General features: G+C 38.5%; 3 protein-coding genes across 5 annotated transcripts; 1 reads left to right on the forward strand and 2 right to left on the reverse strand.

The window, feature by feature from the left end:
• Positions 1-345: 345 nt before the first annotated feature.
• Phax (phosphorylated adaptor for RNA export) lies at positions 346-2,953 on the reverse strand. The gene is made up of 5 exons (XM_075312571.1): positions 2,775-2,953; positions 1,923-2,694; positions 1,770-1,861; positions 852-1,128; positions 346-784 (listed from the first exon to the last, which is right to left on the reverse strand). The coding sequence occupies exons 1-5, from the start codon at positions 2,826-2,828 to the stop codon at positions 588-590; spliced, it is 1,392 nt and encodes a 463-aa protein (XP_075168686.1). The 5' UTR covers positions 2,829-2,953; the 3' UTR covers positions 346-587.
• Positions 2,954-4,467: 1,514 nt separating this feature from the next.
• On the forward strand, positions 4,468-27,243 carry Snx16 (sorting nexin 16). The gene is made up of 3 exons (XM_075309459.1): positions 4,468-5,959; positions 26,602-26,738; positions 26,811-27,243. Exons 1-3 carry the CDS (start codon positions 4,817-4,819, stop codon positions 26,845-26,847), a joined length of 1,317 nt encoding a protein of 438 aa, XP_075165574.1. The 5' UTR covers positions 4,468-4,816; the 3' UTR covers positions 26,848-27,243.
• On the reverse strand, positions 13,602-22,825 carry LOC142237979 (uncharacterized). 3 transcript variants are annotated; one of them, XM_075309462.1, is made up of 3 exons: positions 22,450-22,825; positions 21,059-21,342; positions 13,602-14,556 (listed from the first exon to the last, which is right to left on the reverse strand). In XM_075309462.1, coding segments are annotated over exons 2-3 (600 nt in total). In that variant the 5' UTR covers positions 21,061-21,342; positions 22,450-22,825; the 3' UTR covers positions 13,602-13,958. The 3 variants fall into 3 exon arrangements, with proteins under 3 accessions (XP_075165577.1, XP_075165578.1, XP_075165576.1); XM_075309463.1 differs by lacking the exon at positions 22,450-22,825 and adding an exon at positions 21,900-22,435; XM_075309461.1 differs by lacking the exon at positions 22,450-22,825 and adding an exon at positions 21,550-22,435.
• Position 27,244: the final 1 nt, after the last annotated feature.

A 27,244-nucleotide genomic window follows, 5' to 3' on the forward strand; every position in this document is an offset into this window, starting at 1 on the left:
TATCAGAATGAGTAATGCCATATATTTGTATTTCGGAGCTTCAAACATTGTACAGTGATGGTCATAATTGTCAAATATTTCACAGTAAAACTCAAAACTAGACTATGTGATTGGAAGAAATTTGGCAATTAAATCTCAAATCAAAGGAATTGTTGCCACAATAAATCTCATTGCAAATTTGCTTCTTTTAATAAAATGTTTCTATAAAATTTCGTTAATATGGGTTTAAAATTCCCACATATAAATAACGATAGTTTAGTTTTTTATGAACAATAATTTTATTTTTTATTTTTTTTTTTATTATTCAGATCTTTACTATTCATGGAATAAAAAAAAAGACTGCAATGCGCTTTATTAATTCTTCTTTATTTATAAAATTCTATAATTATTATGTGTTCACTTTAGCAATAACAATATTTTTTGTTACAAATCATTTTTTGTTCATTTAAATAATTCACATATGCATATCAGCATAATGAGAAAATAAAAAATTTGAAATAAAAATAGAATAAACATAGAAAAAAGAAATAAAAATATGTAAGTGCTGTACACTATAAAAAATTGCCTATGGTATAAATATTTTTCTTTTAGAAAAAGTCCATATCTCCACAATTAACATCCAGAAAATCATCTTCATATGTTTGCAAATCATTTGCTACCGCTGCATGTGAAGTAGAAGGCTTTTCTGTAAGATCGACTGAGTCGTTGGTGACAAAATTTATAGGCAGAGACTTGTACTCGGGACTCCTTTCAGCCGCTTCTGGGGATGGAGGTGGATTTGATACTGTAAAAATTTAAAATTAAAATTTAATTTTACGTATATATTTATTCACTTCACTATAAGGACTTACGATTTCCCCTTTCTTGTTCTTTCAATAACTCTTCACCCATCAAGAGTAGATCTTTGCGTGTCGAGAGAGTGTTCAATTCAGCTCCTTGTTCGCTAAGACATTTCTTTAGTTCTGCAACTTTACGTTCTCGCATTATGGTCTTTATGGCTTTAAGATTTTTATTGCTTTTGTTACGATCCTCGGAGAAAATCGCTTTTTGATCTTCAGCACTAATGGTTTCGTTATGTTTGACGAGAAAAAGGAATACACCACCAGGAGTTCGTCGTCTTAGGCCGTTCTGGAAAATATTAATATAATAATCTAAAGTTAAATAAAGCTTTACTGAAAGTTACTTGATAGACACAATATAAAAATGTTAATACATAAGATGAAAGAGAAAACAAAGTAAGTTTTTTCCTACAAGTTTCTCAATCATATATGAATGAAAAAAAAGAGTTAAAAGCTGTGAAATGGCATAGATGGAGACTATGTATATTTATGTTGTATTCAAACTGATACAACCTACAAAAACATAAAGCAAATCCAAGAAGAGCTATGTGGCTGGCGTATACTAAGATTATATAATACAATGTACCACCAATCTTTAGACAATTTTGGGAATTATGACGGGAAACATGGATTTAAAACTTATTGGCTTTGGTGTATCTCGAGCTCAACACAGAGATGATACACCCTGACATTCCAATTTCGTAACATACTAATAATAAGACTTAAACGGTGACCTTCGGTAGCTCACCCCTGATAGTCTTACATCACGAATGTGGGAGTGTGTTAATAAAGTTTTGCATTTCATCCACTAACAATAATTGAACCCCAGACAAGATACGGCAAAATTTCAGAGCCATATTAAATGGGCAAAACTGTTGTCATATAATGCAATGCCTTATTTAAGTGGTTCTCGAAAATCAATATTATTACCTGTATGGTCATTCCTCCGTCTGCTTCAATGCGTTGTGTTTCTTTATATATTTTTAATGATAATTCGATGCCAATAACTTCAACTATTTTAACTGCAAGTAATAATATTAAATTAGTTTTATGTGGACATCATATACCAGTAAGTTTTCATACCTAGTAAGTCGTCTTTTTGCTCGCGCAATTTCAAGGCAATCTCTTTAGCCACATCTACAGTGTCACGATCCCCAATATCCTCAATATCTTCTATAAGACGGGGCTCATAAGAATTCGAATCTGAACCACTGTTTGTCGATGGATATCGTCGATTATTTCGTCGCTTACCCAATCGTTCGTGGACCGAATTTTTTGATGAGGATGAAGATCGACTATTATGTTCTCCACGACTTGATGGTCGTTGACGTTTGTGTTGTGGCTGTTGTTGGTCGCTATCGGAAATATCATCGCCGGATAACCGTCTTTTAAGGCTATTAGCACCATTTAAACGGTAGTGCAAGGAGAAATCATAATTTTCTACATTACGATCATTAAAACCATTTTGCGTTACATCGCAGCCTCGCATGTTTTCTGTTAGTGCATCTTCTTGTAATGCTGCTGTCCAAATGTCATATCTCTTGAAACGTGATCTTTTTTGTTCATTTCCATCATGTGATGCACTAACGCGAACCATAACTGTGCGTTTCACCCGTTTTTTCGGGCGTTTCTCTTTTTTATTAGCCTTTGCAAGGCATGTATCTGAAGAATCCGCGGAAGAACTCGATTCATCACTTTGACACTCATCATCGTCAATGTCATTTGTTTTTGTTTCTACAAAGTCATCATCCATTTTGTTCGAGTTTTCCTGGGAGCGGGCAGAAGTAGGTGTTGGGGTTATAGTTAGGACTGGTCTCTGGAGTGGTGTATAGACATCATCAGAACTATCTGAAAGCTATGAAACAAAATGTCATCGAAACGGTCCTTAGGGCGTTGCATCAATAACTTTTGGCGAAAATGCTTAAATTTTCTTACCGCTCCCTCTTCAAGATCGTCATCATGAAGGCCTAATACCTCCGAGTCCATCATAATATTAGATGATGCGTCCAAGGTATTACAATATTATATGTGATTAGTATTAAAAATATATGAAATTTTATGTTCGCCGCTGCTTGCTGTCAACCAATTCTTTTGTGCTAAAACATATGTTTATTACCAGAGTTGCCAAAACTAACTAGCACAAATCTTTTTATGGGATTCTTAAAACTGGCATTTTTTAAAACTGGCACTACCCTGCTAATATTTGGACTTATGCGCTTTACAGATTATCAGTTATTCCCGACGACAGTGCTCGTGTCGAACATATCCCATATACTGTGCACATTATAAGTTAAGTCCGAAGTCATAATCGATACTGCTGCATGTTTATGGGATCGATAACACATTTACCGATTATTTAGTCATCGCCGACAAGTCGTATCGATTCGACACACTGTAAGATTCTTTACAAACACCGACATTCCGTCCGGAATAGCTGATAGTCTGTAAAGCGCATTATACGCCGTTCAAAGATAATGGTGTTTTCTTTTCTGAAAAAAGTGCTTTGCCTTCATTTTGTCTGTACAGAATGCGCATTTTTAAAATGTTACCAGCAACCTAAAAAAATGCTATCATTTCAGCGGGCAGAAAAGAATTCAAAGAATGAAACAGGGCAATCGCAGCACTCTCGTTTGTTGGCAGTGCTGAAAATGCCCGTAATTTGCCTCTATGCGTGGCGCTATGTTCACAACAGAATTCGAAGCCTTTTCGCACTTTTGCCAGTTTTTTTAGAAAAGAACCTAAAAACTACATTTTCCGGGCAAAATGCAAAAAAGTGCGCATTTTTAACAAGAAAAGAAAACGCCATAAGTTTATCCGTACGTTATGCGCTTTACAGACTATCAGTTATTCCGGACGACAGTGCTCGTGTCGAACATATCCCATATATTGTATCGTATCGATCCGACACACTGTAAGATTCTTTACAAACACCGACATTCCCTCCGGAATAACTGATGGTCTGTAATGCGTTTTACAGACTATCAATTGTTCCGGACGGAATGTCGGTGTTTGTAAAGAATCTTAAAGTGTGTCGGATCGATACGACATGTCGGCGATGACTAAATAATCGGTAAATGTGTTATCGATCCCATAAACATGCAGCAGTATCGATTATGCCTTCGGACTTAACTGATAATGTGCACAATATATGGGATATGTTCGACACGAGCACTGTCGTCCGGAATAACTGATAGTCTGTAAAACGCATAAAGCGCATAACTGATAGTCTCTAATGCGCTTTACAGCGCACACGGTCTATGGCGACAACTCGATGTAAAGCGACGTTCATTTTGCAATTTAATTGTACAAGTTTTACGGGACTTTGTACAGCAGATTTCGACTGAAATATCGATCGATTTCGGAATGGTGATAAATTTTAACATTCTATCAGGATAGTTGACATATTTCATAAAAAAAGTTTACCTCTCAATTATTGTAAAATTAGAAAGCCTATATTTCAGCAATTTTTAAATCCAAAAATTTAAGTCCACTTTTGTAATTTTGATGAAAACCCGTAGTTACTTAAGTTCGCGTGATCGTCTAAGGGAGGGTGTTGTATGAGGGGTATGCGGGGTATTACGTTGCGTGGGTATTTAGGTTTGCCTACACAATTCGAATTTAACTAATCTGGCATCACTCTCTATCTGGCCACAATATATTGGCTCAAGAATATATTGACGATTAGTTTTTATTTTCGTTTCTTTTTATTTTCTTCTCATATTTTCCAAAGTTTGGTAGATTTGTTTGTTTAGATGATGTGCGTGTTCAACACATTTTAATTGATGATTCAGTTTCCTATGTGGATGTAAGGAAAGGTTGTGCATTTTCATTGACCCCAAGTCTAAGGAGCGTGATGCCGTCATCATTATTATCTCAAATTTTGCAACAAATTCGCAGCTAACAACACTAATTGTAACCCTGACAATAATTGAATACGCAATAAGGTCTTTGTTATATAGTTTGCGGATATACCACCAATGTCTTTGCGCGCCATCAAGAAGCGCGATAATCACTTGTCCCCAACTGTAGTCGGAAGTGCAGTAAATTCACGGACAAGTCTGTTTAGAAAGTTGGCTAAAACATCAAAGGGAACAACAGCAACATCAACATCGGTGTCTGGTGGTGGTGCTTCCGAAGGGGGCTTTTTACAAATCCCTAGTACAAAACACAATCTCAATCACGCTTTACATAGTAACCTAAGATCACAATATAAGTTTTTGGGTCGTTTGACACGCTCCAATCCGGAATTTGGGGAACCATCGGAGTCCCTGAGGCGTTTGGAAGCTGCCCGTTTGGTGCGTACCAAATCAGATAGTGATATTAACAAATTGCTTAGTTGCCAAAATAAGTCCAAACAAGGTGCTCTTCTGAATGCTAAATCCGAAGTTTGTCTCAAAACAATTTCCACTCATAATTATCAAGCAGCGACTGCCAGCAATAATAATAATAATAATAACAATAACATCACCTGTTCACAATCATCACTAAATAACAAAAATTCTACAAACATGTTGAGTGGGGCAAGATCTCATCGTGATTTAAGCCAATCGTCTTATGCTGCAACAACATCAAATCATCAAGTCGATGTTTCTCACTGCCCCGGCGGTAGTGGTCCATCACGTCGACGTATGAGTGAAGGAAATTATGTTCGAACACAACGTACAAACTCAATGTCCACAAGTGAGATGACATCTTCCTCCATAGGTGTTGGTTCATTGAGTGGCCATCATGTGCCTCCAGTGGATCCTAATAGTATATTACGTATACCCATTATAGGCTATGAAGTAATGGAAGAAAGAGCACGCTTTACTGTTTACAAATTACGTGTAGAAAACCCGAATACCAATGATTGTTGGTTGGTAATGCGTCGTTACACGGATTTTGTACGTCTAAATACGAAATTGAAGCAATCCTATCCACATTTGATATTAAATTTACCACGTAAAAAGATTTTTGGTGACAATTTCAATTCGGTATTTCTCGATAATCGAATTCAGGGATTGCAAATGTTTGTTAATTCGATAATGAGCAAAGAGGAGCTGAGAAAATGTCAATTGGTGAGAGAGTTTTTCTGTTTGGATGAACCACCATCATATTCCGAATCCATGGAGGAATGTAGGGTAAGTGCACAAATATGTACGCAATACATTGCATGCAATCAATAAGAAAATTGGGGAAAGAAAGTAAATCCATCTGGAACGAAAATATAGGCCAATTTTATAGAATTTTAACTAATTTATATTACAAATGCCGAGTAAGTTACATGTACAATTTGTAAAGATTTTTTTTATTGGTAAAATTACTAATTTTAGGAAATTCTGAACAAGTTTGTGCTAAATTCGAACTTTGTAAATGTTAATTTGGTTGTGTTCCTTTATGTACTACTAGTTACTATTTTTACTAGTTTTTACTAGAAACCGTTCCTCAACCCAAACAAATAGTAAAAGTAATAAACAATTTTGAGAGAACAATGTCAAAATGCATGTCTCTTTTCAGATTTTTTTTACTTCAAATTACTCGACAAATTCTTTCGAGTAAAAGCAGTAGATATGTCATGACAAAAATAATTATTTCTTTATAAATTTTACAAACCACAGTAGATCCAAATGCCTTTTTTTAATTCTGTAACTTTTTGGATGCATTAAGATATCAACATAATTGTCTCTTTGCGTCAAAGCTGAGATGTTTTCCTCTATGTCTAAGTCCCTAGTGGGTTCACGGGCTGGCAATTTTATCACCGATTTAAAAATAAAACTAAAAAGTAAAAAATAGAAATATGGCTAAAGGTTCAAATAATATCCACCAATACTTATTCCAGAAAATAAGGATAACTACTATTGGCAATGACAGACATCTTTATTCATTAATTTATTCTTCTATGAATCATTCATTCAGAAAACTCTGTAACAAGAATTGCTTAAAGTGGTAAACAGTAAAATTGAAGCACCTGCGTGTTATCGGGAGAGAATTCCAAATTCTAGCAACGGACACTATGTACGATATCTCGAATGTAGAACAGGCAATCTGAGGTATGTTAATCTGTGGGTTCCTAACAGAGTGGGAGAAAATAAATTTCGAAAGTAAATCCGCGGGTAACGATCTCTGAATAGCCTTATAGCAAAAAAATCAATTTACGCAATGAAACATATTGTTCAAAATTACATCCAAGGAATTCCTTAACATAGTCACTGACATGATCAAACCTACTAAGTCCGTATACAAAACGCACTATTCTATTGACGATGAGCCTGATCCTGTGTCTATTATAGTGTTGAGTGCATGATACCTATTCAAGGCAGTAGTTCACCTGAGTCATTAGGAACGCAAAACCCATCATATGTCTCACCGGAAGAGGCAAATTTAGTCCACAACAGTACAATTTCCCAAGTCCCAGTGTGACCCTGGAGGAAACATAATCAATATGGTGACTAAAATTCAAACAATCACGAATCATCCCCCCAGGCACTTAGTACTGTTAACGAATTCAATATCAGTTCCACACATATGAATCTTCGGGTATGAAAACAAACGATTTACCTGCTTCCATATTTTAAAAAAATATTTATTCAAATCACAATACTTCTTTTGTTTTTTTATTTGGCATGCCAGAAACTCTCATATTGTGCAATTTAAATAAAGGATGACAACAAGATATATTTAGGAAGGTAGTTTCAAGCTATCAGGTGATTACATTTTTTTCATTTGAGCAGAACTTTGATTGTCGGCATTTGCTTAATGGCATATGCCTAACTAAAGGGGTTTTATAGGTTCGTCATCTCCCCTTACCAAATACCATGCATTATTTCTTCAAACTATATATCATTAAATATTCTGGTTTCTTCCCATCTAAAAGAATTTATTTTTTTATTTTCTCTTTTTGAGGTATCTTCACTAAAAAAAAAAATTGTTGCTTTTACCCCTTACGAAAATGTTGCTAGCTACGCCAATGTTTAGTTGACAATTGTGACAAATAAAAATAAAAATTCAAAATAAAATTATTTTATACCAAAAATGTTGAAATTTCCAATTTGCTTTAAATTTATGACAGAAAAGTGTCGAAATAAATTGTCCTCATAATTGATGGTAGGTTAGGTTAGGTTAGGTTAAAGTGGCAGCCCGATTAAATTTCAGGCTCACTTAGACTATTCAGTCCATTGTGATACCACATTTAACTAAAAGTACCTATTACATATGGGCACTTCTAGTCTTAAACACTGAACCTTCTCCATTATTTACTTTTGTGGAAATAACCAGATTGCTCCAAAAACATTAACAAACTGCTTAAGTTAACGTTTTCCAGGTCAGCCAGTAATCTAAAGCTATATGCTCCTAAAATTCGCTTACGCCTTACACAAAAAGCAGGACACTCACACAAGAGGTGTTTAATTGATTCCTTTTCCTCCACGTCATGACAGCTTATACAATAGTCATTATACTTCGCACCTATAGTTTTTGCAAATTCGCCTATCAGGCAGCGACCCGTTATAGCAGATATTAGGAGTGCTATCTGACGCCTTGAGAACACTAGCATATCTAGTGTGCGGTTTAAGTTTAAATGGGGCCATATTTGCTTGGTGTCATTACAACCCTTGCAATTTTCCCATCGAATATTGGCCATCATAACAGCCTCCTCACGCAGTAAGAGCTTGCAGGTGGCCGGAGGCATACCAACAGATTCTAGTTCCCCTGGAATATGTAAGGTAGTTCCTAGCCTTGCTAACACATCTGCTTCACAGTTCCCCGGTATGTTCCTATGACCAGGCACCCATATTAGGTGAATATTGTACTGCTCAGCCATCTCGTTGAGAGATTTGCGGCAGTCTATGGCCGTTTTTGAGTTAAGGAACACAGAGTCCAAGGATTTTATTGCAGGTTGACTGTCTGAGTATATATTAATGCCAATATTTGATGGAACATTACTTCTCAGCCAATTCACCACCTCTCTTATTGCCAATATTTCAGCCTGAAAAACACTACAGTGATTAGGTAATCTTTTCGCTATTCGAATTTCCAGATCTTTAGAATATACTCCGAACCCCACTTGTCCATTCAATTTGGAGCCATCAGTATAGAAATCTATATGTCTTTTATTCCCCGGGGTCTGTGTACACCACGCCTCACTGTTGGGAATTAGAGTTTCAAACTTTTTGTCGAAAAGTGGTTTTGCCAGGGTGTAATCCACTACGTTAGGCACATCTGGCATTACTATGACCGTACATTTTTTCCGACCACAGCGATAGCTCGCGCAACCGCACAGCCGTTGTTGCAGCTGACTTTTTGGCCAAAATGTCTAAAGGCAATAGATGTAGCATGACATTAGGGGAGTCTGTTCCTGTCTTACTAAATGCGCCTGAGATACATAAGCTCGCCATACGCTGAACTTTATCTAAACAAGTCGGTTTCTGAAGTGCCGGCCACCAGACTACAACACCATATAGCATTATAGGTCTAACCACTGCCGTGTATAGCCAATGCACAATTTTTGGTCTTAGTCCCCACTTTTTCCCTATTGCCTTTTTGCACGAGTACAAAGCTACCGTGGCTTTTCTCGCCCTCTCTTCAATATTAAGCCTAAAATAACGCCAAGTTATTTTGCACACTCACCAAAGGGAATTTCAGTACCCCCTAAGGAAATGGGCCTAACCGTGGGAGTTTTGCGATCTTTGCAGTACATGACTATTTCTGTCTTTGCTGGATTTACACCAAGACCATTATCTTTCCCATTTCTCAGTCATCCGGAGAGGTCTCTGTATAATATCTCTGATTGTGGATGGGAATTTTCCCCTGACTGCTAGCGCCACATCATCTGCGTATGCCACCACTTTTATCCTTTCTTTTTCTAGAGAAACCAGAAGGTTGTTTATAGCAACATTCCAAAGAAGAGGTGATAGAACTCCTCCTTGGGGAGTGCCTCTGTTCACATACCTTTGTATGTTTGCTTGCCCTAGTGTGGCTGAAATACGTCTCTTTATTAGAAGTTCGTCTAACAGCCTAAGTATACCTGGATCAACATTCAGAGTTGTCAGTCCATTTAATATCGAGCTCGGATGGACATTATTGAACGCCCCTTCGATGTCTAGAAACGCCACGATTGTGTATTCTTTGACAGATAGTGAGCTTTCAATAAAGCTGACCAGTTCATGCAATGCGGTCTCAGTAGACCTGCCCTTCGAGTATGCATGCTGTCGTTTCGAGAGCAAACTTGAATCCACGCTAGTTCTAAGATACATGTCTATCATCCTCTCCAGGGTCTTAAGTAGGAATGAGGATAAGCTGATTGGTCGGAAATCCTTCGCACTCGAGTGAGAGGCTTTTCCTGCTTTAGGTATGAAGACGACTTTTGTTTCCCTCCACTTTTCTGGAATATATGCTAAGTTTACACATTGTTTATATATCACCGTCAACCAGGGGATAATTTTTTCAACCACTGCCTGTAACTCCGCCGGAGTAATTCCATCAGGTCCGGGGGATTTGAATGGTCCAAAGCTATTTAAAGCCCATTTTATTCTAGATTCCGACACAATTTCCTCGATAGGAAATGATCGCCGAGCCTCTGTTACACCGCCGGAACATGGTTCAACCGTCTGATTTCCAGGGAAGTGTGTGTCCAAAAGTACCTCCAACGTCTCCTCACTGGACGTTGTCCAATTTCCCTCCGATGTTTTAATGAAACCTGGAGCGGTGTTAGTGGATGCTAGTACCTTCCGTAGTCTGGAAGCCTCTGACGTATTCTCAATACTGCTACAGTAATCATCCCAAGAGTTTTGTTGAGACCTTCTCAGTTCTCGTTTATATTCTCTCAGATTCATCTTGTAAGTGTCCCAATCCTCCGGAGCTCTTGTGGACTTTGCTTTGTTAAAGAGCTTCCTGCAGGATTTCCTCATATTACTTAACTCCGTAGTCCACCATGGCGGCCGATTTTTTCCCCTTGGCTTTCCTCTAGGGCAAGCAGATTTCAGTGAAATGTTGAAGGCCTTCGTAATCCGCTCCACTGCGTGTTCGATATCTTGCACAGTGCTCATATTTGTCTCCGGCATTTCCGGTATCATCAAATTGAACGATTCCCTATACCTATTCCAATCAGCTTTCCTAACATTTGGCGGAAATATGGTCTTTGAAGTACGAACAGCCAATCTGAAACTGATGTAGCGATGATCTGAGAAGCTATGTTCCCTCAAAACTTGCCACTCAGATATCTTATCATTCAGTTCTGGAGAGGTCAACGTTACGTCCAAAACCTCTTGTCTGTTCCTGGTGACGAAGGTTGGTGCATCTCCCTTATTGCAAACTACCAGGTTAGTACGCAAAATAAACTCTATTAGCGACTCTCCCCTTGCATTAGTATCACTACTTCCCCAAATACTATGATGTGCATTTGCATCGCATCCCATAATGAGTTTTGTCTTTGTTTTTAGTGACTCCTCAACTAAGGTCTTAACGGCACAGGGTGGCATATCCCTATCATGTCCCATGTAGACCGAAGATACCCAATATTTGCATGTGGATATCTCTAGACTGATGGTAAGAATTACTTCAATTATTCATGCGAACCGTAACACATTTCCTCATATTTCGAAGCATACATCGATACATTTCCAGATTTTCACTATTTCAAATTTAATTCAATATGACTGACAATCAAAGTTTCAATATGGCGACTGACATTTTTATTTTTGTAATACTAAAACTACCTTACTAAATCTGCCTTGGATGATAATAATTTCCATTTATTAAAATTTCTATTTCCTACATATAATTCAAACTACAAGCAGGTAAAAATCGAAATTTTAAGTCGCTATTCTTGCGAGCTGGAAATTTCATCCAAAATTAAGTTTAATAAAAAATATGGAAATTAAATTTAATAAAAAATATGGAACACAAAAAAATTTTGCCTTTTGATAAAAGAGAAGTTTACCACTTGTGTCACATGTATCCACAGCAAAAGGCAATCAAATCTAAGTATTCCTAACCCTACGAACATTTCGAACAAAAGGAGTGTAATAAAACCCCAACCATGAATAGAAAACGTCGATAAAGAATTGAATAAATTCACACACATATTCTCATATCATTATTGAACTGTACGTTCTGAAAAGATCTTATCGACATACAAATTTAAAACAGATGTATCCTCAATGTTTGACCTGAACGCAAATATTTGGTGTCAATATATTTATTTATTTTGTTGTGTTGATATCTAAAAAAATTCTATTGATAACCAAAGAATTATTGATTTAGCTATTTATGGTTTTACATATTGTGACAATCGTTTACAAATAAATAAATAGATTTAATTTCGATTCAATTTAAAGATAAAAAGATATGGAATTAAAATTGAATTGGTGTAGCCAGTTCAAATACACGGGAAACAATTTTAATTTTGTTCAAAGCCCCCCACAAAAATTGACCCCTTCACATGTGAATTATCAGTTCGTAGATAAACATTACTTGTTTGTATACCCTATAGAAATACATGGGTATACTCAGTGCATTACATATACAGTCGATCTTCCGTAAAATGGATCTTTTATCATATTATTTTATTTAATTTCATTTATTTGCTTTCTCAAAGATACTAATGCACTGTGTCCACATGTTGTTATAAATACGATTTTCTCAGTTAAGAATCCCCTCACTATATGTGACGTACCGATAGTGATGTGCGTAGCAGAAAATTGTTTGAAAAGTTCATAACAAGGAGTTAAAATCGAACTTATACCTGCAAAATGGCTTAATTGTATAGAATACTTTATTGTACAGAAATTCTTTAAAAGGAGATCCTAACATGGGAAGGAAAAAGTCGTTCAATTTATTTTAGGATAGGATCACTACATAGCCCAGCAAAAAAAGCGTCGCCAAAAAAAGTAATGAAAATGTCCTTTTTGGATCCGGAAGTGGTGCAAAATTGACGCAGAAGCGATGAGTTTAACATGGGCTTGTCATAGGACGGAAGTCCTCCATTTCAACAGCCGGTGCACTGAATTTGCATCACTTCTTTAGGTGTGATCCGAATTCAATGTTTTGGGTGTAAATTAAAAAATTCTGTGATATTTTGTCAAATAAATAATTTTTATAAATTTTTATAATTTTTAATGGATTCTAACGCTTGTCTGAAACGTTTGGCCTCAAATATTTTCAAAAATTCACAATTTTTCCTTCTCTTTTCACCAATTTGTTTAAATTATCTTACGTATTCAAATCGTTGGATAATCTTCTGCATTTCCTGGGAATTTTAAGTGTGGTTTGTCAAGGAAAGGTATCCTTCTCCTCATCATACCGGAAAATTAGGCATCATATTTCAACAACATACAAAGAATCACTGTTTCCCGTCCAATAAATCGGAAAGAGCAAAAGTACTTACCACATTAACATTTGTTAAAATGTTTGACACGGAGAACATGCTTTTCCCGAACATACACCAAAAATTATGCACCCTCTACATTGTCTGCCAATTTCATGTAAATTTTAGTTTTTTTACTTAAAAAGCCTGGCAGAAGCCTGTGCAAAAATCATAAAATAATGTACCGAGTCCCCATTTACGGACAAACCTTTTGTTAAACCTCGTGCCAATATATTGACAATTATAGTACAGAACTTAGGTTCTGGTTTTAGAGTGGAACTTAGGTTCCTATGGAGGTTATAATTGGTTATGAGCTTAGGCTCTATTATAAAAAAGGGAATGCGTTAGTAGTGGTATTCAATTTCTTGTTACCCGTTCGGCTACTCCTGACACCATCAATTAAAATGAAAACACTCTTTGAATTCTCGGTAACGACTTATAAATTTATTGAGAAGAATGGAGAGTGATGTGAACACTAAGACGGCGATACAGCAAGAAGAAAGATAATTCTTGGGTAGGCTAGCAGGCAACCTCGGCTCAGGGCAAAGTCCAAAATTCTCTCAAGGAGTGTTGCCACTTAATATACTTATTATACTGGTTTTAATTCATTGATGGGTGATATCTTAAACTAGGGATTTCAATTCACGCTATAATTCTTAAGGTTAATAATAAATTCAATCAATCTTACAAGTTACTTAATTCACAATAATTTTGGAAAATAAATGCTGCAGTTATAGATAAACTGCATTCATCATCCTCCCCCACCTTGGCCGAAAGGTCTAATCTGCTAGAGCACGGTTGAGATGTTGTAAAGCTTTAAGGGCGATTTCAAGCATTTTCCGTTGATGGTCTAAATTGATACGACTTGACGAAATTCTTCCTTCGGCAAGGATGTGTTGTGGTGAGCGATGGCGACGCCGACAGTCAGTCGTGCCAGTAATTTCCGGTGTCGGCTTTCGTGGAAGGAGAGATCGACGACCTGTTTTGTTTCTTCTGCCAAGTGAATCTCTTGCTACCGACCGTCTTCTGCCTACTGGAGCACTATTTTGGGCAACCCCTTCTTCGGATGTAACCCTGGAAAGGAAGTGCCTCATATCAGATGGTATACGACCGCCTTCCATCTGCTCCAAGGTAAGCTTTTCAAAAGGATGGAGATGAAGGAGTGTATGGTGTTCTCCACCGCAGTCTTTGCAGGCTATCTCGGAATGACACTCGTATGATTTATGTGACCGGGCAAGGCAATTCATGCAATACCCGAGGCGCCTAGCCTCCCGTCGTCTGGCTCCAATATCCATATTAAGAAATCGTCGGCAAAACCGTAAAGCATGGAATCGGAGGCAAATGAGGCATTGATGAATTTTTGGGTTTCTAGGCGCCCTATAGAAGTAAAGGGAAACAGAGCAAAAACAAACAAAGAAAGAAAAAAAAAAGAAAGAAAAAGAAAAAAAAACATTACTACGGATTCTTTTAGTAAGGTGATGGGACATTCGAGAGTTTGAGAAAACGAGATAAGAGAGCTTAATAATATGCGTCGTTTATAAGGGAGTAGAAAGGGATTCCTTTCGATCAGTGAATAGGGGACACACTCGAGTGATATCCCTTCTCATGATACCATTCGATGTCTTGATTTCAACCACTCGGACATGTCCGTCAAGCCCGGGGAACGTTTTCGTAATTCTTCCTAGCTTCCACTCGCAAGGTGGAAGCTGGTCGTCTCTTATCACAACCATCTGACCTATTGGGACATTTCTTTTAGGAGACTGCCATTTGTACCTTCGTTGCAGCTCCTTTAAATACTCATCCTTCCAACGTCTTGCGAAATGATGTTGCAAAGCCTTTAGCTTTTCCCAACGATCGGTGAATGTTAGGGTTTCAGATGGCGCTTCAGGCATAGCAATCAAAGGGGCACCTCTCAAGAAATGACCAGGTGTCAACGCATTCAGTTCTAGGGGATCATCTGTCATTGGGGACAAAGGTCGGGAATTTAACACAGCTTCGATTCGAGCCAGCAAGGTTCCGAATTCTTCGAAAGTGTATCTATAGTTTTGAGCAACCTTCTTAAAATGTGTCTTGAAGGATTTGACTCCCGCCTCCCATAACCCACCAATATGGGGAGCATTTGGGGGAATAAACTCCCAACGGAAATTCTGAAATACATGTTTACTCGAGATATCTCCGGATACTTCTCTGAGAAACTGTTGAAATTCATATTGAAGCCGTTTGTCAGCTCCTACGAAATTCGTACCGTTGTCCGACATAATCTTGTTTGGAAGACCCCTACGACTTACGAACCTTGTGAATGCGGCCATGAATGAATCCGTTGAAAGGTCGGAGCAAAGTTCCAAATGAAGGGCTTTTGTGCTAAAACATACAAATACGCACACATAGCTCTTCTGGAAAACAGCGTTTCTTACATTCGATATTTTTACAGAAAATGGGCCAGCAAAATCCAACCCAGTATAAGTGAAGGGTAGAGAAAAGGAGCTTCGTTCACGTGGCAGGGCTGCCATTAGTTGAGTCTGAATCTTGTGTTTGTAGATCGTACAAACTTTACACTCACGAATGCATTTCCTTATTGCTGACCGTAGCCTAGAAATGTAATACTCCTCCCGAAGAGATCGCATCAACAAATTGTTCTCCGCATGTAATAATAGAGCATGCGTGAATTCGATCAATAATTTCGCGTAACACGACTGAACCGGGATAATTATAGGGTGACGTTCATTGTAACTGAGATCACCGTTCGTAAGTCTTCCACTAGCCCGTATTATCCCTTTTCCATCCAGAAATGGATTTAAAGGAAAAAGGGAACTTTTCCTTGAAAGGGTTTTTGCGTTTCGCAATAGGGTGTACTCTCGTTGAAAATACGTTTGTTGCGTCAGTACAATTAATCTCTCCTTGACATACTTAAATTCCTCATGTGTGATGGACAGAGACCTGTACCTTCGAAGTTTTCGGGTAAGAGTATAAAACCGAAATACATATGCCAGTATCCTTACCGCTCTATCCCACTTGGAAAACCTGCTCAATACCTCATCCCCTTCACATGCATGAAAGGTTTCAACACGACGAACTTCGGGTGGGTTCGCCGAATCGATTGTGGGATCTGGCCAATCTTCCGGAGGACTTAGAAGCCAAGTTGGCCCATGCCACCAAAGGGAATTGTTCGCAAGTTCCTCTGGACTACACCCTCTAGACCCTAAATCTGCCGGGTTATCGGCAGAGCGCACATGTCTCCAAGGACAGTTTCCAACATTCCGAATTATTTTAGCAACACGATTCGCCACGTAAGTTTTCCAAGTTATAGGAGGTTTCCCCAACCAAGCAAGAGTGATGGATGAATCACTCCATAGGAATAGGTCGCATCCATCCAAACGTAAATTCAAAAGCACGTGCTTCGCTAACCTAGACAACAATAGCGCTCCACATAACTCAAGTCTTGGAAGGCTTATGGGATCGAGTGGGGCAACTTTCGTCTTGGATATCAATAAATGAGAATGAACGGTTTCACCACTATGAATTCTAAGATATAAAACTGCGCAGTACGCCTTCTCCGAGGCATCACAGAAACCATGTAATTGAGAAACATAAACAGGTGAAAACTTGACCCAGCGGGGAATTCGTATAAGCGAAATTTCTTCCATATTCCTCAAGAAAGTAGTCCACTTCTGTAACGTGGACGGTCTGACAACTTCATCCCATTGAGTCCCTTCCATCCATAACTGCTGTAGCAAAATCTTTGCCTGTATTATAATAGGTGAAACCCATCCTACGGGATCAAATAATCTAGAGACGGTTGAAAGGATTTGTCTCTTGGTCGCGACACCTGTTTCTGGGGGTATGTGAAACTCATATGTGAATTCGTCTCGCATAGCATTCCATTTAAAGCCTAAGGTCTTCATCTCGCTAGACTCATAAACCCTTAAAATGTCCGTATCTAATATGTTGTCCCTGGGAACAGAACTTAAAACTTGAGGACAGTTAGAGGCAATTTTCTTCAACGGAAACCCTGCTGTATTCAACATCGAAATCAGTTGTGAAATAGACTCTATGGCGGATGAAATTTCATGGCCTCCAGATAAAATATCGTCGACGTACGTCTCATTCAGTATTACTTTTGAGGCGTATGGAAATTCATTTTGAGAATCGTGCGCCAGCTGCATTAGCGTCCTTATAGCCAAATAAGGAGCACAGTTAACGCCGAAAGTCACAGTGCTGAGCGCATAATCTCTTATAGGAAATCCTGGAGATGGTCTAAATAAGATTCTTTGAAAATTGACATCATCCTTGTGAATGAGAATTTGGCGGTACATTTTCTCAATGTCCCCGCAGTAAACATATTTATAAAGTCGCCATCGGAGAACAATGGTAGTCAAATCTGACTGAAGAGCCGGGCCAATATGTAACACATCGTTAAGAGATACTCCAGAATCAGTGCGCTTAGAAGCGTTAAAAACAACCCTAACTTTCGTGCTGCGGCTCTCGGGTCTAATAACAGCATGGTGGGGCAGATAACATGAGAGATATGAGCCGTCCGAGTACCTCTCTTGGGATGTCACGCTCGACATGTGACTCAGGGTCAAATATTCATGTAGCACATCCTTGTAGGCATCTGCTACTTCTGGATTTCTCGCAGTACATTTCTCCATCCGTAGATACTGACTTAATGCCTGAGATCTGGATGAGCCTAATGGGGAATGAGATTGGTAACCTTCTTTAAAAGGCAGCCGAACCACATATCGTCCCTCCGCATTCCGAAAAGTGGTTTTCCTATAGAGAGTCTCACAGTAATCATTCTCAGGGGTAGCCAAATGTTCGGTGGGGATCTCCTCCTGCTCCCAAAATTGCCTCAACTGTTGACTAAGTACGTCATTGGAGACCTCCGTAGTCTGAATCGAGAAAGACGAAACTGAACGCACCACCGGGCCACTTATCACCCAGCCAAATATAGTAGATTGCGCCATTAAGGACCCATACACTTTCCTAACACCTTGCAACAACAAATGGGGAATTATATTACTTCCCAGGAGTAAATCAACGTGTCCAGGGGAATAAAAATTTGGGTCGGCCAACTCCAAGTCATCCATTTCTGCCGGAGTGCATGGTCTCGGTATGAAAAAATCCGGTAAAAGACGGGTTATCTTCGGAACCACTATAGCCTTTACCTCCACATCCTTATCGTAAGAATCTGAGTACAGAGAGAAACTACATATCGAATTCGAGTTGGCCACCACCTGACCGCCCAGGCCTCTTATCTGAAACCTTTTCGATTCAGTAGGCAACATTAACCTTTGTTGTAAATTCCTGGAGATAAATGACTTTTCGGACCCTTGGTCAAGAAAAGCCCTCGCCTTAAATGAATCACCCTTATGCCTTATTACGACAACTGCGGTGGGTAGAAGGGTACTTTCGCAGTCCTCATTTCCTTGCGAAGAAAAATGGGATGAGGTCTGCAATACGTGAGAGGGTTCTACTTGATCCGAGGTAGATGGCATCTCCCTGAATGCCCCTTGGCTCTCAGTGGAATTTTGGGAACTGATATTGGATTGGTACCTAAAATTTTGGCTCCCTGTATTGTCCTTCGATTTCGTTCTCGGAAAGTGCAACAATGTATGGTGATTCCTCCTGCATATAGTGCAACCAAATTTACCTTTACAGACCTTTCTTACATGCGTGTCCGAGAGACAGTTAAGGCACATTTGATTATCCGAAACGAACTGAGAACGATCAGCTGGAGAAAGGGCTTTGAATTGCTTACAATCCCTCAACGCATGATTTTGAGTGCAAAGTTTGCATACCACCTCAGGGACACTTTCAGTAACAAAGCTATTGATCTCTGGTGATTTCCTACTCCCTAATCTAGTACCGTGAATACTGTCCAATCTTTCCACCACTTCATATCTATCGGACAAGAATCTATCCATTTCAGCCCATTTTGGCAAATCCTTGTGAGACTTTAATGATTGCTCCCAAAGCGATAAAGTTTCATGAGGTAATCTCGTAGAACACAAATACACTATTATAGGATCCCAGTCGGAAGTTGGTATATTCTGGGCCTTCAGTGCCGCTAGACAATCGTTTATCGTCGTCTGAATTTTCTGCAACGACTCACTGCTTTCCACTGTGACATTTTTCATATTCAATAGTATCCTTAACTGATTGTCAACCAAAATCCTTTTGTTCTCATATCTAGTTCTCAGCGCCTCCCAAGCTAAGGCAAAGTTGTCCCCGCACAAAGTGTATTTCCGAACTATTACGGCTGCTTGGCCTTTCACCTTTAAACGTAGATGGTAGAGTTTTTGCACCGGCGACAACTTCGGATGATTAATATACACTGCCGTGAACATATCGCGGAATGAAGGCCATTCTTCATATCCGCCTTGGAAATTCTCAGTGTCACAGGGAGGGACTTTAATACAACTGAAACTCGAATCCGAATTCTCCAGGGCCGACAGTAGCTTCGACGAATCAGATGGTGCAACGAGAGTCTTTTGCAAGTCCAAAATCTTTGACAAAAGTCGGTGATAACTGCACACACACGTCCCATATTTTTCAAGAGCTGATTCTTTAAAGTTCTTTTCAATTTCCCCATCGGGTATCAAAAAAACCTTCCTATAGCACTCTTGAACTGTGGACCACCTTTCCTTTAAATCTTGCTTCAAGACCTCCAGATATGAGTCAGTATAATCAGCAGGGATATCCTCAAATCTGGAACAAAACATAACCAAGTGGTCCGATTGAAAAATAAACTCCCTTTTGATTTCCTCCATGGTATACAGAACCAATACCAGACGAAATATAATTTGTCGAATTTCCCAGGAGGGAATTTACAAACCAAACCACGAAACCTGGATGAACTGTTCCCTGCACCCGCTTGCTACAAAGAAGCACTCTGTGTGTCCAGCAATTTCCTCCCAAGTCTAGCACAGCGAGAGCGTGATCCTTGAGAGTTTAGCCCTCTATAGATTATATAACAATAGTCGTCACGACGGTGGTATCGAAAAATTTAATCCAAAAAGCTCTAATCACACAGTAAACAAAGAGACAATGACGCGTATAAAACGAGTGACGAGAGCTATTGTGAAGAGAGTCTGTGGTACATATGAAACGAAACTTATTCGAGGCAATGTCGAATCCTTCCTCACCGTAGAACAACTCTAATCGAACACTGCAATCCGACACCTCGTTACCCCACGGTTACCAAAAAAAAATAAAAATACCTCAAAGCAGAAAACAAAGAGAAAATGTCCAATCAGTACATTCAACAGTATTCGCTAAAACCAATGGTATGCAGCAAATCCCTTAGAGCTTGCCGACTAGCTGATTGACGTAAAAACAAAAACTTGTGTGAGGGACCACCTCAAGTCGCGACTTAATAGTCCGAAAACACTTAATCTTTTGGTATCACGACAAAATATCGTACCAGTACCGCTAATATGCAACTCCAAAGTTATTATAAGTATATTCATAGGGTGCAACGCCTATCTCCTAAATCGAATCACCTCAACCGCCAAGGACTAAACATAGTCAAATACACGAAAAAATAGGGTTCAACTTTACAGTGTAACTAAGATATACATATTCGATACATTGTGTCAAGGAATGAGTGTGACTTGAGAATAAATCGGTTAGAGAGCCGCGGCAAATTACACGTGATGCGATGACACTTTCAGTTTTGCATTTTCGTAAATATTATCATGCATAAAGACATTCAACGTGTTTCCGTTTCGTTTAGACTGCTTAGAGTTAGGTTAGTTACACCCAAGTAAAGGTGACAAATGAATAGCACTCTCCTAAGAGTTTCGTATACAAATCAAACTTTTCCAACGAAAGCACGTCGATGTATGATGAAAAAATAATAAAAAAAATGCAAACTTACATTCTGGACACAAGCTGTTACCAAGTTTGTGTCTTCGTTTAGACAGCCTACGTTGCCTTTAGTTTTCAATTTTTGATTCAGTTGTTGCGAGGATAATGGGCAATGTACTATAGATGACGTTCTTTCACTTATGTAAACGTGGTGTGTTTGACTTCGTGATATGGTGGGAACCGATACTTTGGTTGTCTATGTCGAATCTTCTGTTGCTAGCGTTCGGTGACCACGCTTTTTGTTAAACACAGGCATTCACTACCATTTATTCAAAGGTTTCTGTGGACCACAACCTAAAATGAAATTCGCTTTAATATAAATATTCACAGCAAATGAGATTATTAAATTTTGAAACACATCAAATTGACATATAGTTATATTTCTTTCTGTTTCGGCTCCGTTCAGAAATTCACAACGTTTGCAACTCGTTGCCTTGATACCTTTATATTCTGCACCTTTGGCTTCTTTCCAATAAGGGGTTTTGGATTGATGATATTTACCAACTAATATGAGCTAAGATATTGTGCAGCTTCCAATAAGGGGTTTCTTCTTTCGAATAAGAGGGTTTTTGATTGATGATATTTGCCAACTAAGATATTGTGCAGGTTCCACCTGACACTGCGCTGGTGTATTTCCCGAGTTTTAATGTCTCCGTACTTTGTATAATGCGACCTTATTGTCAGTATCTCACCGATGACTCTTAAAGTCTCCGTGTCTTCATTAAATCAGTTTACAACTACAACTGGTCTGCGCTCCATAATTTTGTCTTTCACATCTAAACGTCGAGACACATACACATGGTGGCGCGCCTTTAACCTCAATTGGAGCATGTACTATGTGACCAACTCACAGCGTAGATATGTCTCCACAGCCCCTAAGGAAGCAATGGATTTCGAGACGTCGGACAAACAGTGATGCTTTGTAGGCTATTAAATTTTCCAGATTTCTACTTCGCACAGCCAACAGTATCAATTTTCCGCTTTTGTCTTTTCTTTTTGGTAACTTATTTTTCAAAATGGCTTCTCTTCGTCTCTTTTGGTTTAAGGTTTGTTGCTATAAGCTTGAAATAATTTTTGTATTTTGACAACATACATGAACAATTCACAATAATCGTATCAGATGTTGCCAGAAAGTTTTTATTAGTTATTTTACTTGACTATTGCAAAAATTCAGTCAAATAACTCAAAACAATGGGCTGTATTTATTGCACAGCGGTAAACTAAGTTTTTTCGAAGGACCATGTTAAACCTCGTGCCAATATATTGACAATTATAGTACAGAACTTAGGTTCTGGTTTTAGAGTGGAACTTAGGTTCCTATGGAGGTTATAATTGGTTATGAGCTTAGGCTCTATTATAAAAAAGGGAATGCGTTAGTAGTGGTATTCAATTTCTTGTTACCCGTTCGGCTACTCCTGACACCATCAATTAAAATGAAAACACTCTTTGAATTCTCGGTAACGACTTATAAATTTATTGAGAAGAATGGAGAGTGATGTGAACACTAAGACGGCGATACAGCAAGAAGAAAGATAATTCTTGGGTAGGCTAGCAGGCAACCTCGGCTCAGGGCAAAGTCCAAAATTCTCTCAAGGAGTGTTGCCACTTAATATACTTATTATACTGGTTTTAATTCATTGATGGGTGATATCTTAAACTAGGGATTTCAATTCACGCTATAATTCTTAAGGTTAATAATAAATTCAATCAATCTTACAAGTTACTTAATTCACAATAATTTTGGAAAATAAATGCTGCAGTTATAGATAAACTGCATTCATCACCTTTACTTTCAATTTTCAAAAATCGGACAAAAGGGAACCTTCTCCCCACCTTCGCTCCACTCCGACCAGATATATTAAAATCACAAACTACCCAATTTTAAAACAGCAGGGCAAGGAACGGCCCCTCTTCCCGTCCAAATATCACAAAATCAGGTATCCAATATTAATTTCATAACCTCTCCACACGCCCTCTGTAAATTTCAAGTAAATTGGAAAAGTTTAGTTGTTTCTCTGTATGTACTTAAGGAGAAGCGGACCTTCTCCACTCCGACCATACATATTAAAATCACAAACTACCCAACGGTCCCTATAAATTCCCAGTAAATCGACAAAGTTTATTTCACTATTCCCCTTCCCCAACCAAATATCGAAAAATCATGTATTAATTTAATCATCTCCTCCCACGTTCCCGGTAAACTTTAAGTAGATAGGTTAAATTTTGCTCTATTGGTTTAAAGGGCCGTTCCTTTCCTCAGTAAAATATCGACAAACACCGCAGTGAATAGCACCCTTAACCTACCCTGAAAATTCCAAGAAAATCTAGAAACATTCCTTCAAGGAAAGGGAAGGTTCCCTCCCTATCCAAGTACCCAAAAACCAGGTCCCCCACATTGATTTCATAACCTTCCCTTCCGGCCTTTGTAAATTTCAAGAAAACTTGAGAATTTTAGTTTTTTTCAGCTTTAAAGGAGGTCCCCCTCCCGGACGAAATATCGAAAAGTGATGTAGCGTAGCTTGTGTAAACGTCCCAGAAAATGTCAAGCAAATTATAAGTCCAATTTTAAAATCGCAGGACAAGGAACGGCCCCTCTTCCCGTCCAAATATCAAAAAATCAGGTATCCAATATTAATTTCATAGGCTCTCCCCACGCCCTCTGTAAATTTCAAGTAAATTGGAAAAGTTTAATTGTTTCTCTGTATGTACTTAAGGAGAAGCGGATGTCTCCCTATGCCCTTTTATTTTCCCCAACAAAATATTAAAAAAATCAGAAACCCAATATAAATTTCATAACCTCACCCAGTTTTTCAGTTTTGTTTTCCCTGTACTTTAAAAAAGTCGGGCAAATGGGAGGACCCCCTCCCCGACCAAATGTAGAAAAATAAAGTGGCCCTTCTTTGTCTAGACGTCCCCTTCAACCTTCCCTGAATTTCATGCAAATCGGATAATTGGTACTATTATTTATACCCTCCACCATAGGATGGGGGGTATATTAAATAACTTTGTCATTCCGTTTGTAACACATCGAAATATTGCTCTAAGACCCACAAAGTATATATATATTCTGGGTCGTGGTGAAATTCTGAGTTGATCTGAGCATGTCAGTCCGTCCGTCCGTCCTTCCGACTGTTGAAATCATTCTAACTTGCGAACGAAACAAGCTATCGACTTGAAACTTGGCACAAGTAGTTGTTATTAATGTAGGTCGGATGGTATTGCAAATGGGCCATATCGGTCCACTTTTACGTATAGCCCCCATATAAACGGACCCCCAAATTTGGCTTGCGAATCCTCTAAGAGAAGCAAATTTTATCCGATCCGGCTGAAATTTGGTACATGGTGTTGGTATATGGTCTCCAACAACCAAGCAAAAATTGGTCCACATCGGCCCATAAGTATATATAGCCTCCATATAAACCGATCCCCAGATTTGGCTTGCGGAGCCTCTAAGAGAAGCAAATTTCATCCGATCCGGCTGAAATTTGGTACATGGTGTTAGTACATGGTCTCTAACAACCATGCAAAAATTGGTCCACATCGGTCCATAATTATATATAGCCCCCATATAAACCGATCCCCGATTTGGCTTGCGGAGCCTCTAAGAGATGCGAACCGATCACAAGATTTGACCTCCGGAGCATCTTGGAAGACCAAAATTCATCTGATTCAGTTCAAATTTGGTACGTGGTGTTAATATATGGCCTCAAACACCCATGCAAAAATTGGTCGAAATCGGTCCATAATTATATAAAGGGTGATACGGTCAAAATTTGGTCAAGGGAAAACGCGTGTAAATCGGTGAAATCGTTTATTTAAAAAACCAAATTAAATTTCTTTTTCAAGTTCAATTAGTATAAAATTCAGGAAAAATATTCAGTTAGGCTTTCGCTTTTCCAAATCCGAATTGCCGGGCCTCACGCTTGACACCTGCCATCAGATTTTGTACAGCCACCTTGTCCACCTTCTTCGCCGCAGAAAGCCAGTTTGCCTTGAACTGCTGCTCGTCCTTAGCAGTTTTTTTGGTCTTCTTTAGGTTCCGCTTGACAATAGCCCAGTATTTCTCAATTGGGCGGAGCTCTGGCGTGTTGGGAGGGTTCTTGTCCTTGGGAACCACCTGCACGTTGTTGGCGGCGTACCACTCCATGGCCTTTTTACCGTAATGGCAAGATGGCAAATCCGGCCAAAACAGTACGGAACAACCGTGTTTCTTCAGGAAAGGCAGCAGACGTTTATTCAAACACTCTCGCGTAAATTTCTTGGTTGACAGTCCCGGAAACTATGAAAATGCTTCTTTTCAAGCAACAGGTACAGATGGCTTGCCAAACCAGATATTTCTTTGCGAACTTTGACAGTTTTATGTGCTTGAAAATATCTGCTACCTTTCCCCTTCCTTTTGCCGTATAAAACTCCTGTCCCGGAAGCTGCTTGTAGTCGGCTTTGACGTAGGTTTCGTCGTCCATTACCACGCAGTCAAACTTCGTCAGCATCGTCGTGTACAGCCTCCGGGATCGTGCTTTGGCCGTCGTATTTTGTTTATCATCGCGATTTGGAGTCACTACCTTCTTGTAAGTCGATAGTCCGGCTCGTTTTTTGGCTCGATGCACGGTTGTAGACGATACACCCAGCTTATTTGCGGCATCTGGGAGAGAGAGGTTAGGGTTTCGCTTGAAACTACCGGCAACTCTCTTTGTCGTCTCAACGGCTTCCGATTTTCGATTTCCCCCCGATCCAGACTTCCTGGCTGTCGACAAACGTTCCTCAAACACTTTAATTACATTTGTAACGGTTGATTTGGCAACTTTTAGCGATTTTGCCAGCTTTTCGTGCGAGTAGCTCGGATTTTCGCGATGCGCGAGCAAAATTTTGATACGCTGCTCTTCTTGCTTGGACGGCATTTTGACAACTGAAGAGTGAATTCCAAAATCAAAATAGGAGCAACATTCTACACACACACACCTTCAAAATGAGGGGTGTTCAGGTTTTTTAAATGCAAAATTGAAAGTAATACGTCAAATTTTGACCGTATCACCCTTTATAGGCCCCATATAAACCGATCCCCAGATTTGACCTCCGGAGCTCCTTGGAAGAGCAAAATTCATCCGATTCGGTTGAAATTTGGTACGTGATGTTAGTATATTGTATCCAACAACCATGCAGGAATTGGTTCATATCAGTCCATAATCATAAAAACCCCCATATAAACCGATCCCGAGATTAAGGAGTTTTAAGATACCACAACCCAAGTAATTCGATTGTGGATGACAGTCTTTCGTAAAAGTTTCTACGCAATCCATGATGGAGGGTACATAAGATTCGGCCTGGCCGAACTTACGGCCGTATATACTTGTTTGTGATTGATTTTTCAGTTAAAAAATTTGTTGAACCAATTAAATTTTTAATTGAATATTTTTTAAAACTCAATTAAAATTTTAATTGGAAAAATTTTCGTGAGATTTTTTTCTGTGTATAGAAGAATATTGTAGAAGTAGATTTTTATTTTAGCCAAATTTCTCATAGTCTTAATCTATTTGGTGTTTTGTTTTTTTTCAGGCAATATTTGAAGCTCAAGAAGAAACCATTGCTCATTTGAAAATGCAAATAAATAATAAAAATGATTTGATATTACAACTGCAACAGAAACTAAGTGATGTACTCCAAGAGACAGAACAGTTAAAGGATATGCTAAAGTATGTAAAAAAGAAACGTAAAGACTTTATCTAAAATTAGTTTTTGTTAAATATCCCATTATTATATTACAGATCTGTCAATATCAATCCCACAAATGGAAATGCCTAAGAAGTAAATGAAGCTCACAAAAATATACAAAAACATTTTTACACACACACACATTAAGTTGATGATGATGATGCTATTAATAATATATGGTCTATCACAAAAAACTATATTGTAATAAAAACAAATATGGTGTCCATCATGAAAATGGAACTTTGTGACACAAAAAGCAATCCCTATATCATATAGTAAAATGTACTGATTGATTATGTTGAACATAATCGATACAGTCGAAGAAAGAAGCACACATACACACATAGCAATTATTTAATTATATACACAATTAAATCCCACTTTATTTAGCAATTATTATATGAATATACATTTTAGTTTAATTTATGTTTAGATGATCTTATATATCCTTATATGTATATGAATATAAATCACTATAAATGGAAAT

This window comes from Haematobia irritans, chromosome 5, assembly GCF_050003625.1.
Source record: "Haematobia irritans isolate KBUSLIRL chromosome 5, ASM5000362v1, whole genome shotgun sequence".
Lineage (NCBI taxonomy): Eukaryota > Metazoa > Arthropoda > Insecta > Diptera > Muscidae > Haematobia > Haematobia irritans.

What these genes read in the sequence shown, in the direction of transcription:
- Phax (XM_075312571.1), bottom strand. Translation starts at nt 2,828, where the DNA reads ATGATGGACTCGGAGGTATTAGGCCTTCATGATGACGATCTTGAAGAG. An exon ending in GCAAAAAGACGACTTACTAG is followed by an intron (nt 1,862 to 1,922) that starts GTATGAAAACTT and finishes TATTACTTGCAG; the next exon opens with TTAAAATAGTTGAAGTTATT. An exon ending in AGAACAAGAAAGGGGAAATC is followed by an intron (nt 785 to 851) that starts GTAAGTCCTTAT and finishes AAATTTTTACAG; the next exon opens with TATCAAATCCACCTCCATCC.
- Snx16 (XM_075309459.1), top strand. Translation starts at nt 4,817, where the DNA reads ATGTCTTTGCGCGCCATCAAGAAGCGCGATAATCACTTGTCCCCAACT. An exon ending in AATCCATGGAGGAATGTAGG is followed by an intron (nt 5,960 to 26,601) that starts GTAAGTGCACAA and finishes GTTTTTTTTCAG; the next exon opens with GCAATATTTGAAGCTCAAGA. An exon ending in CAGTTAAAGGATATGCTAAA is followed by an intron (nt 26,739 to 26,810) that starts GTATGTAAAAAA and finishes ATTATATTACAG; the next exon opens with ATCTGTCAATATCAATCCCA.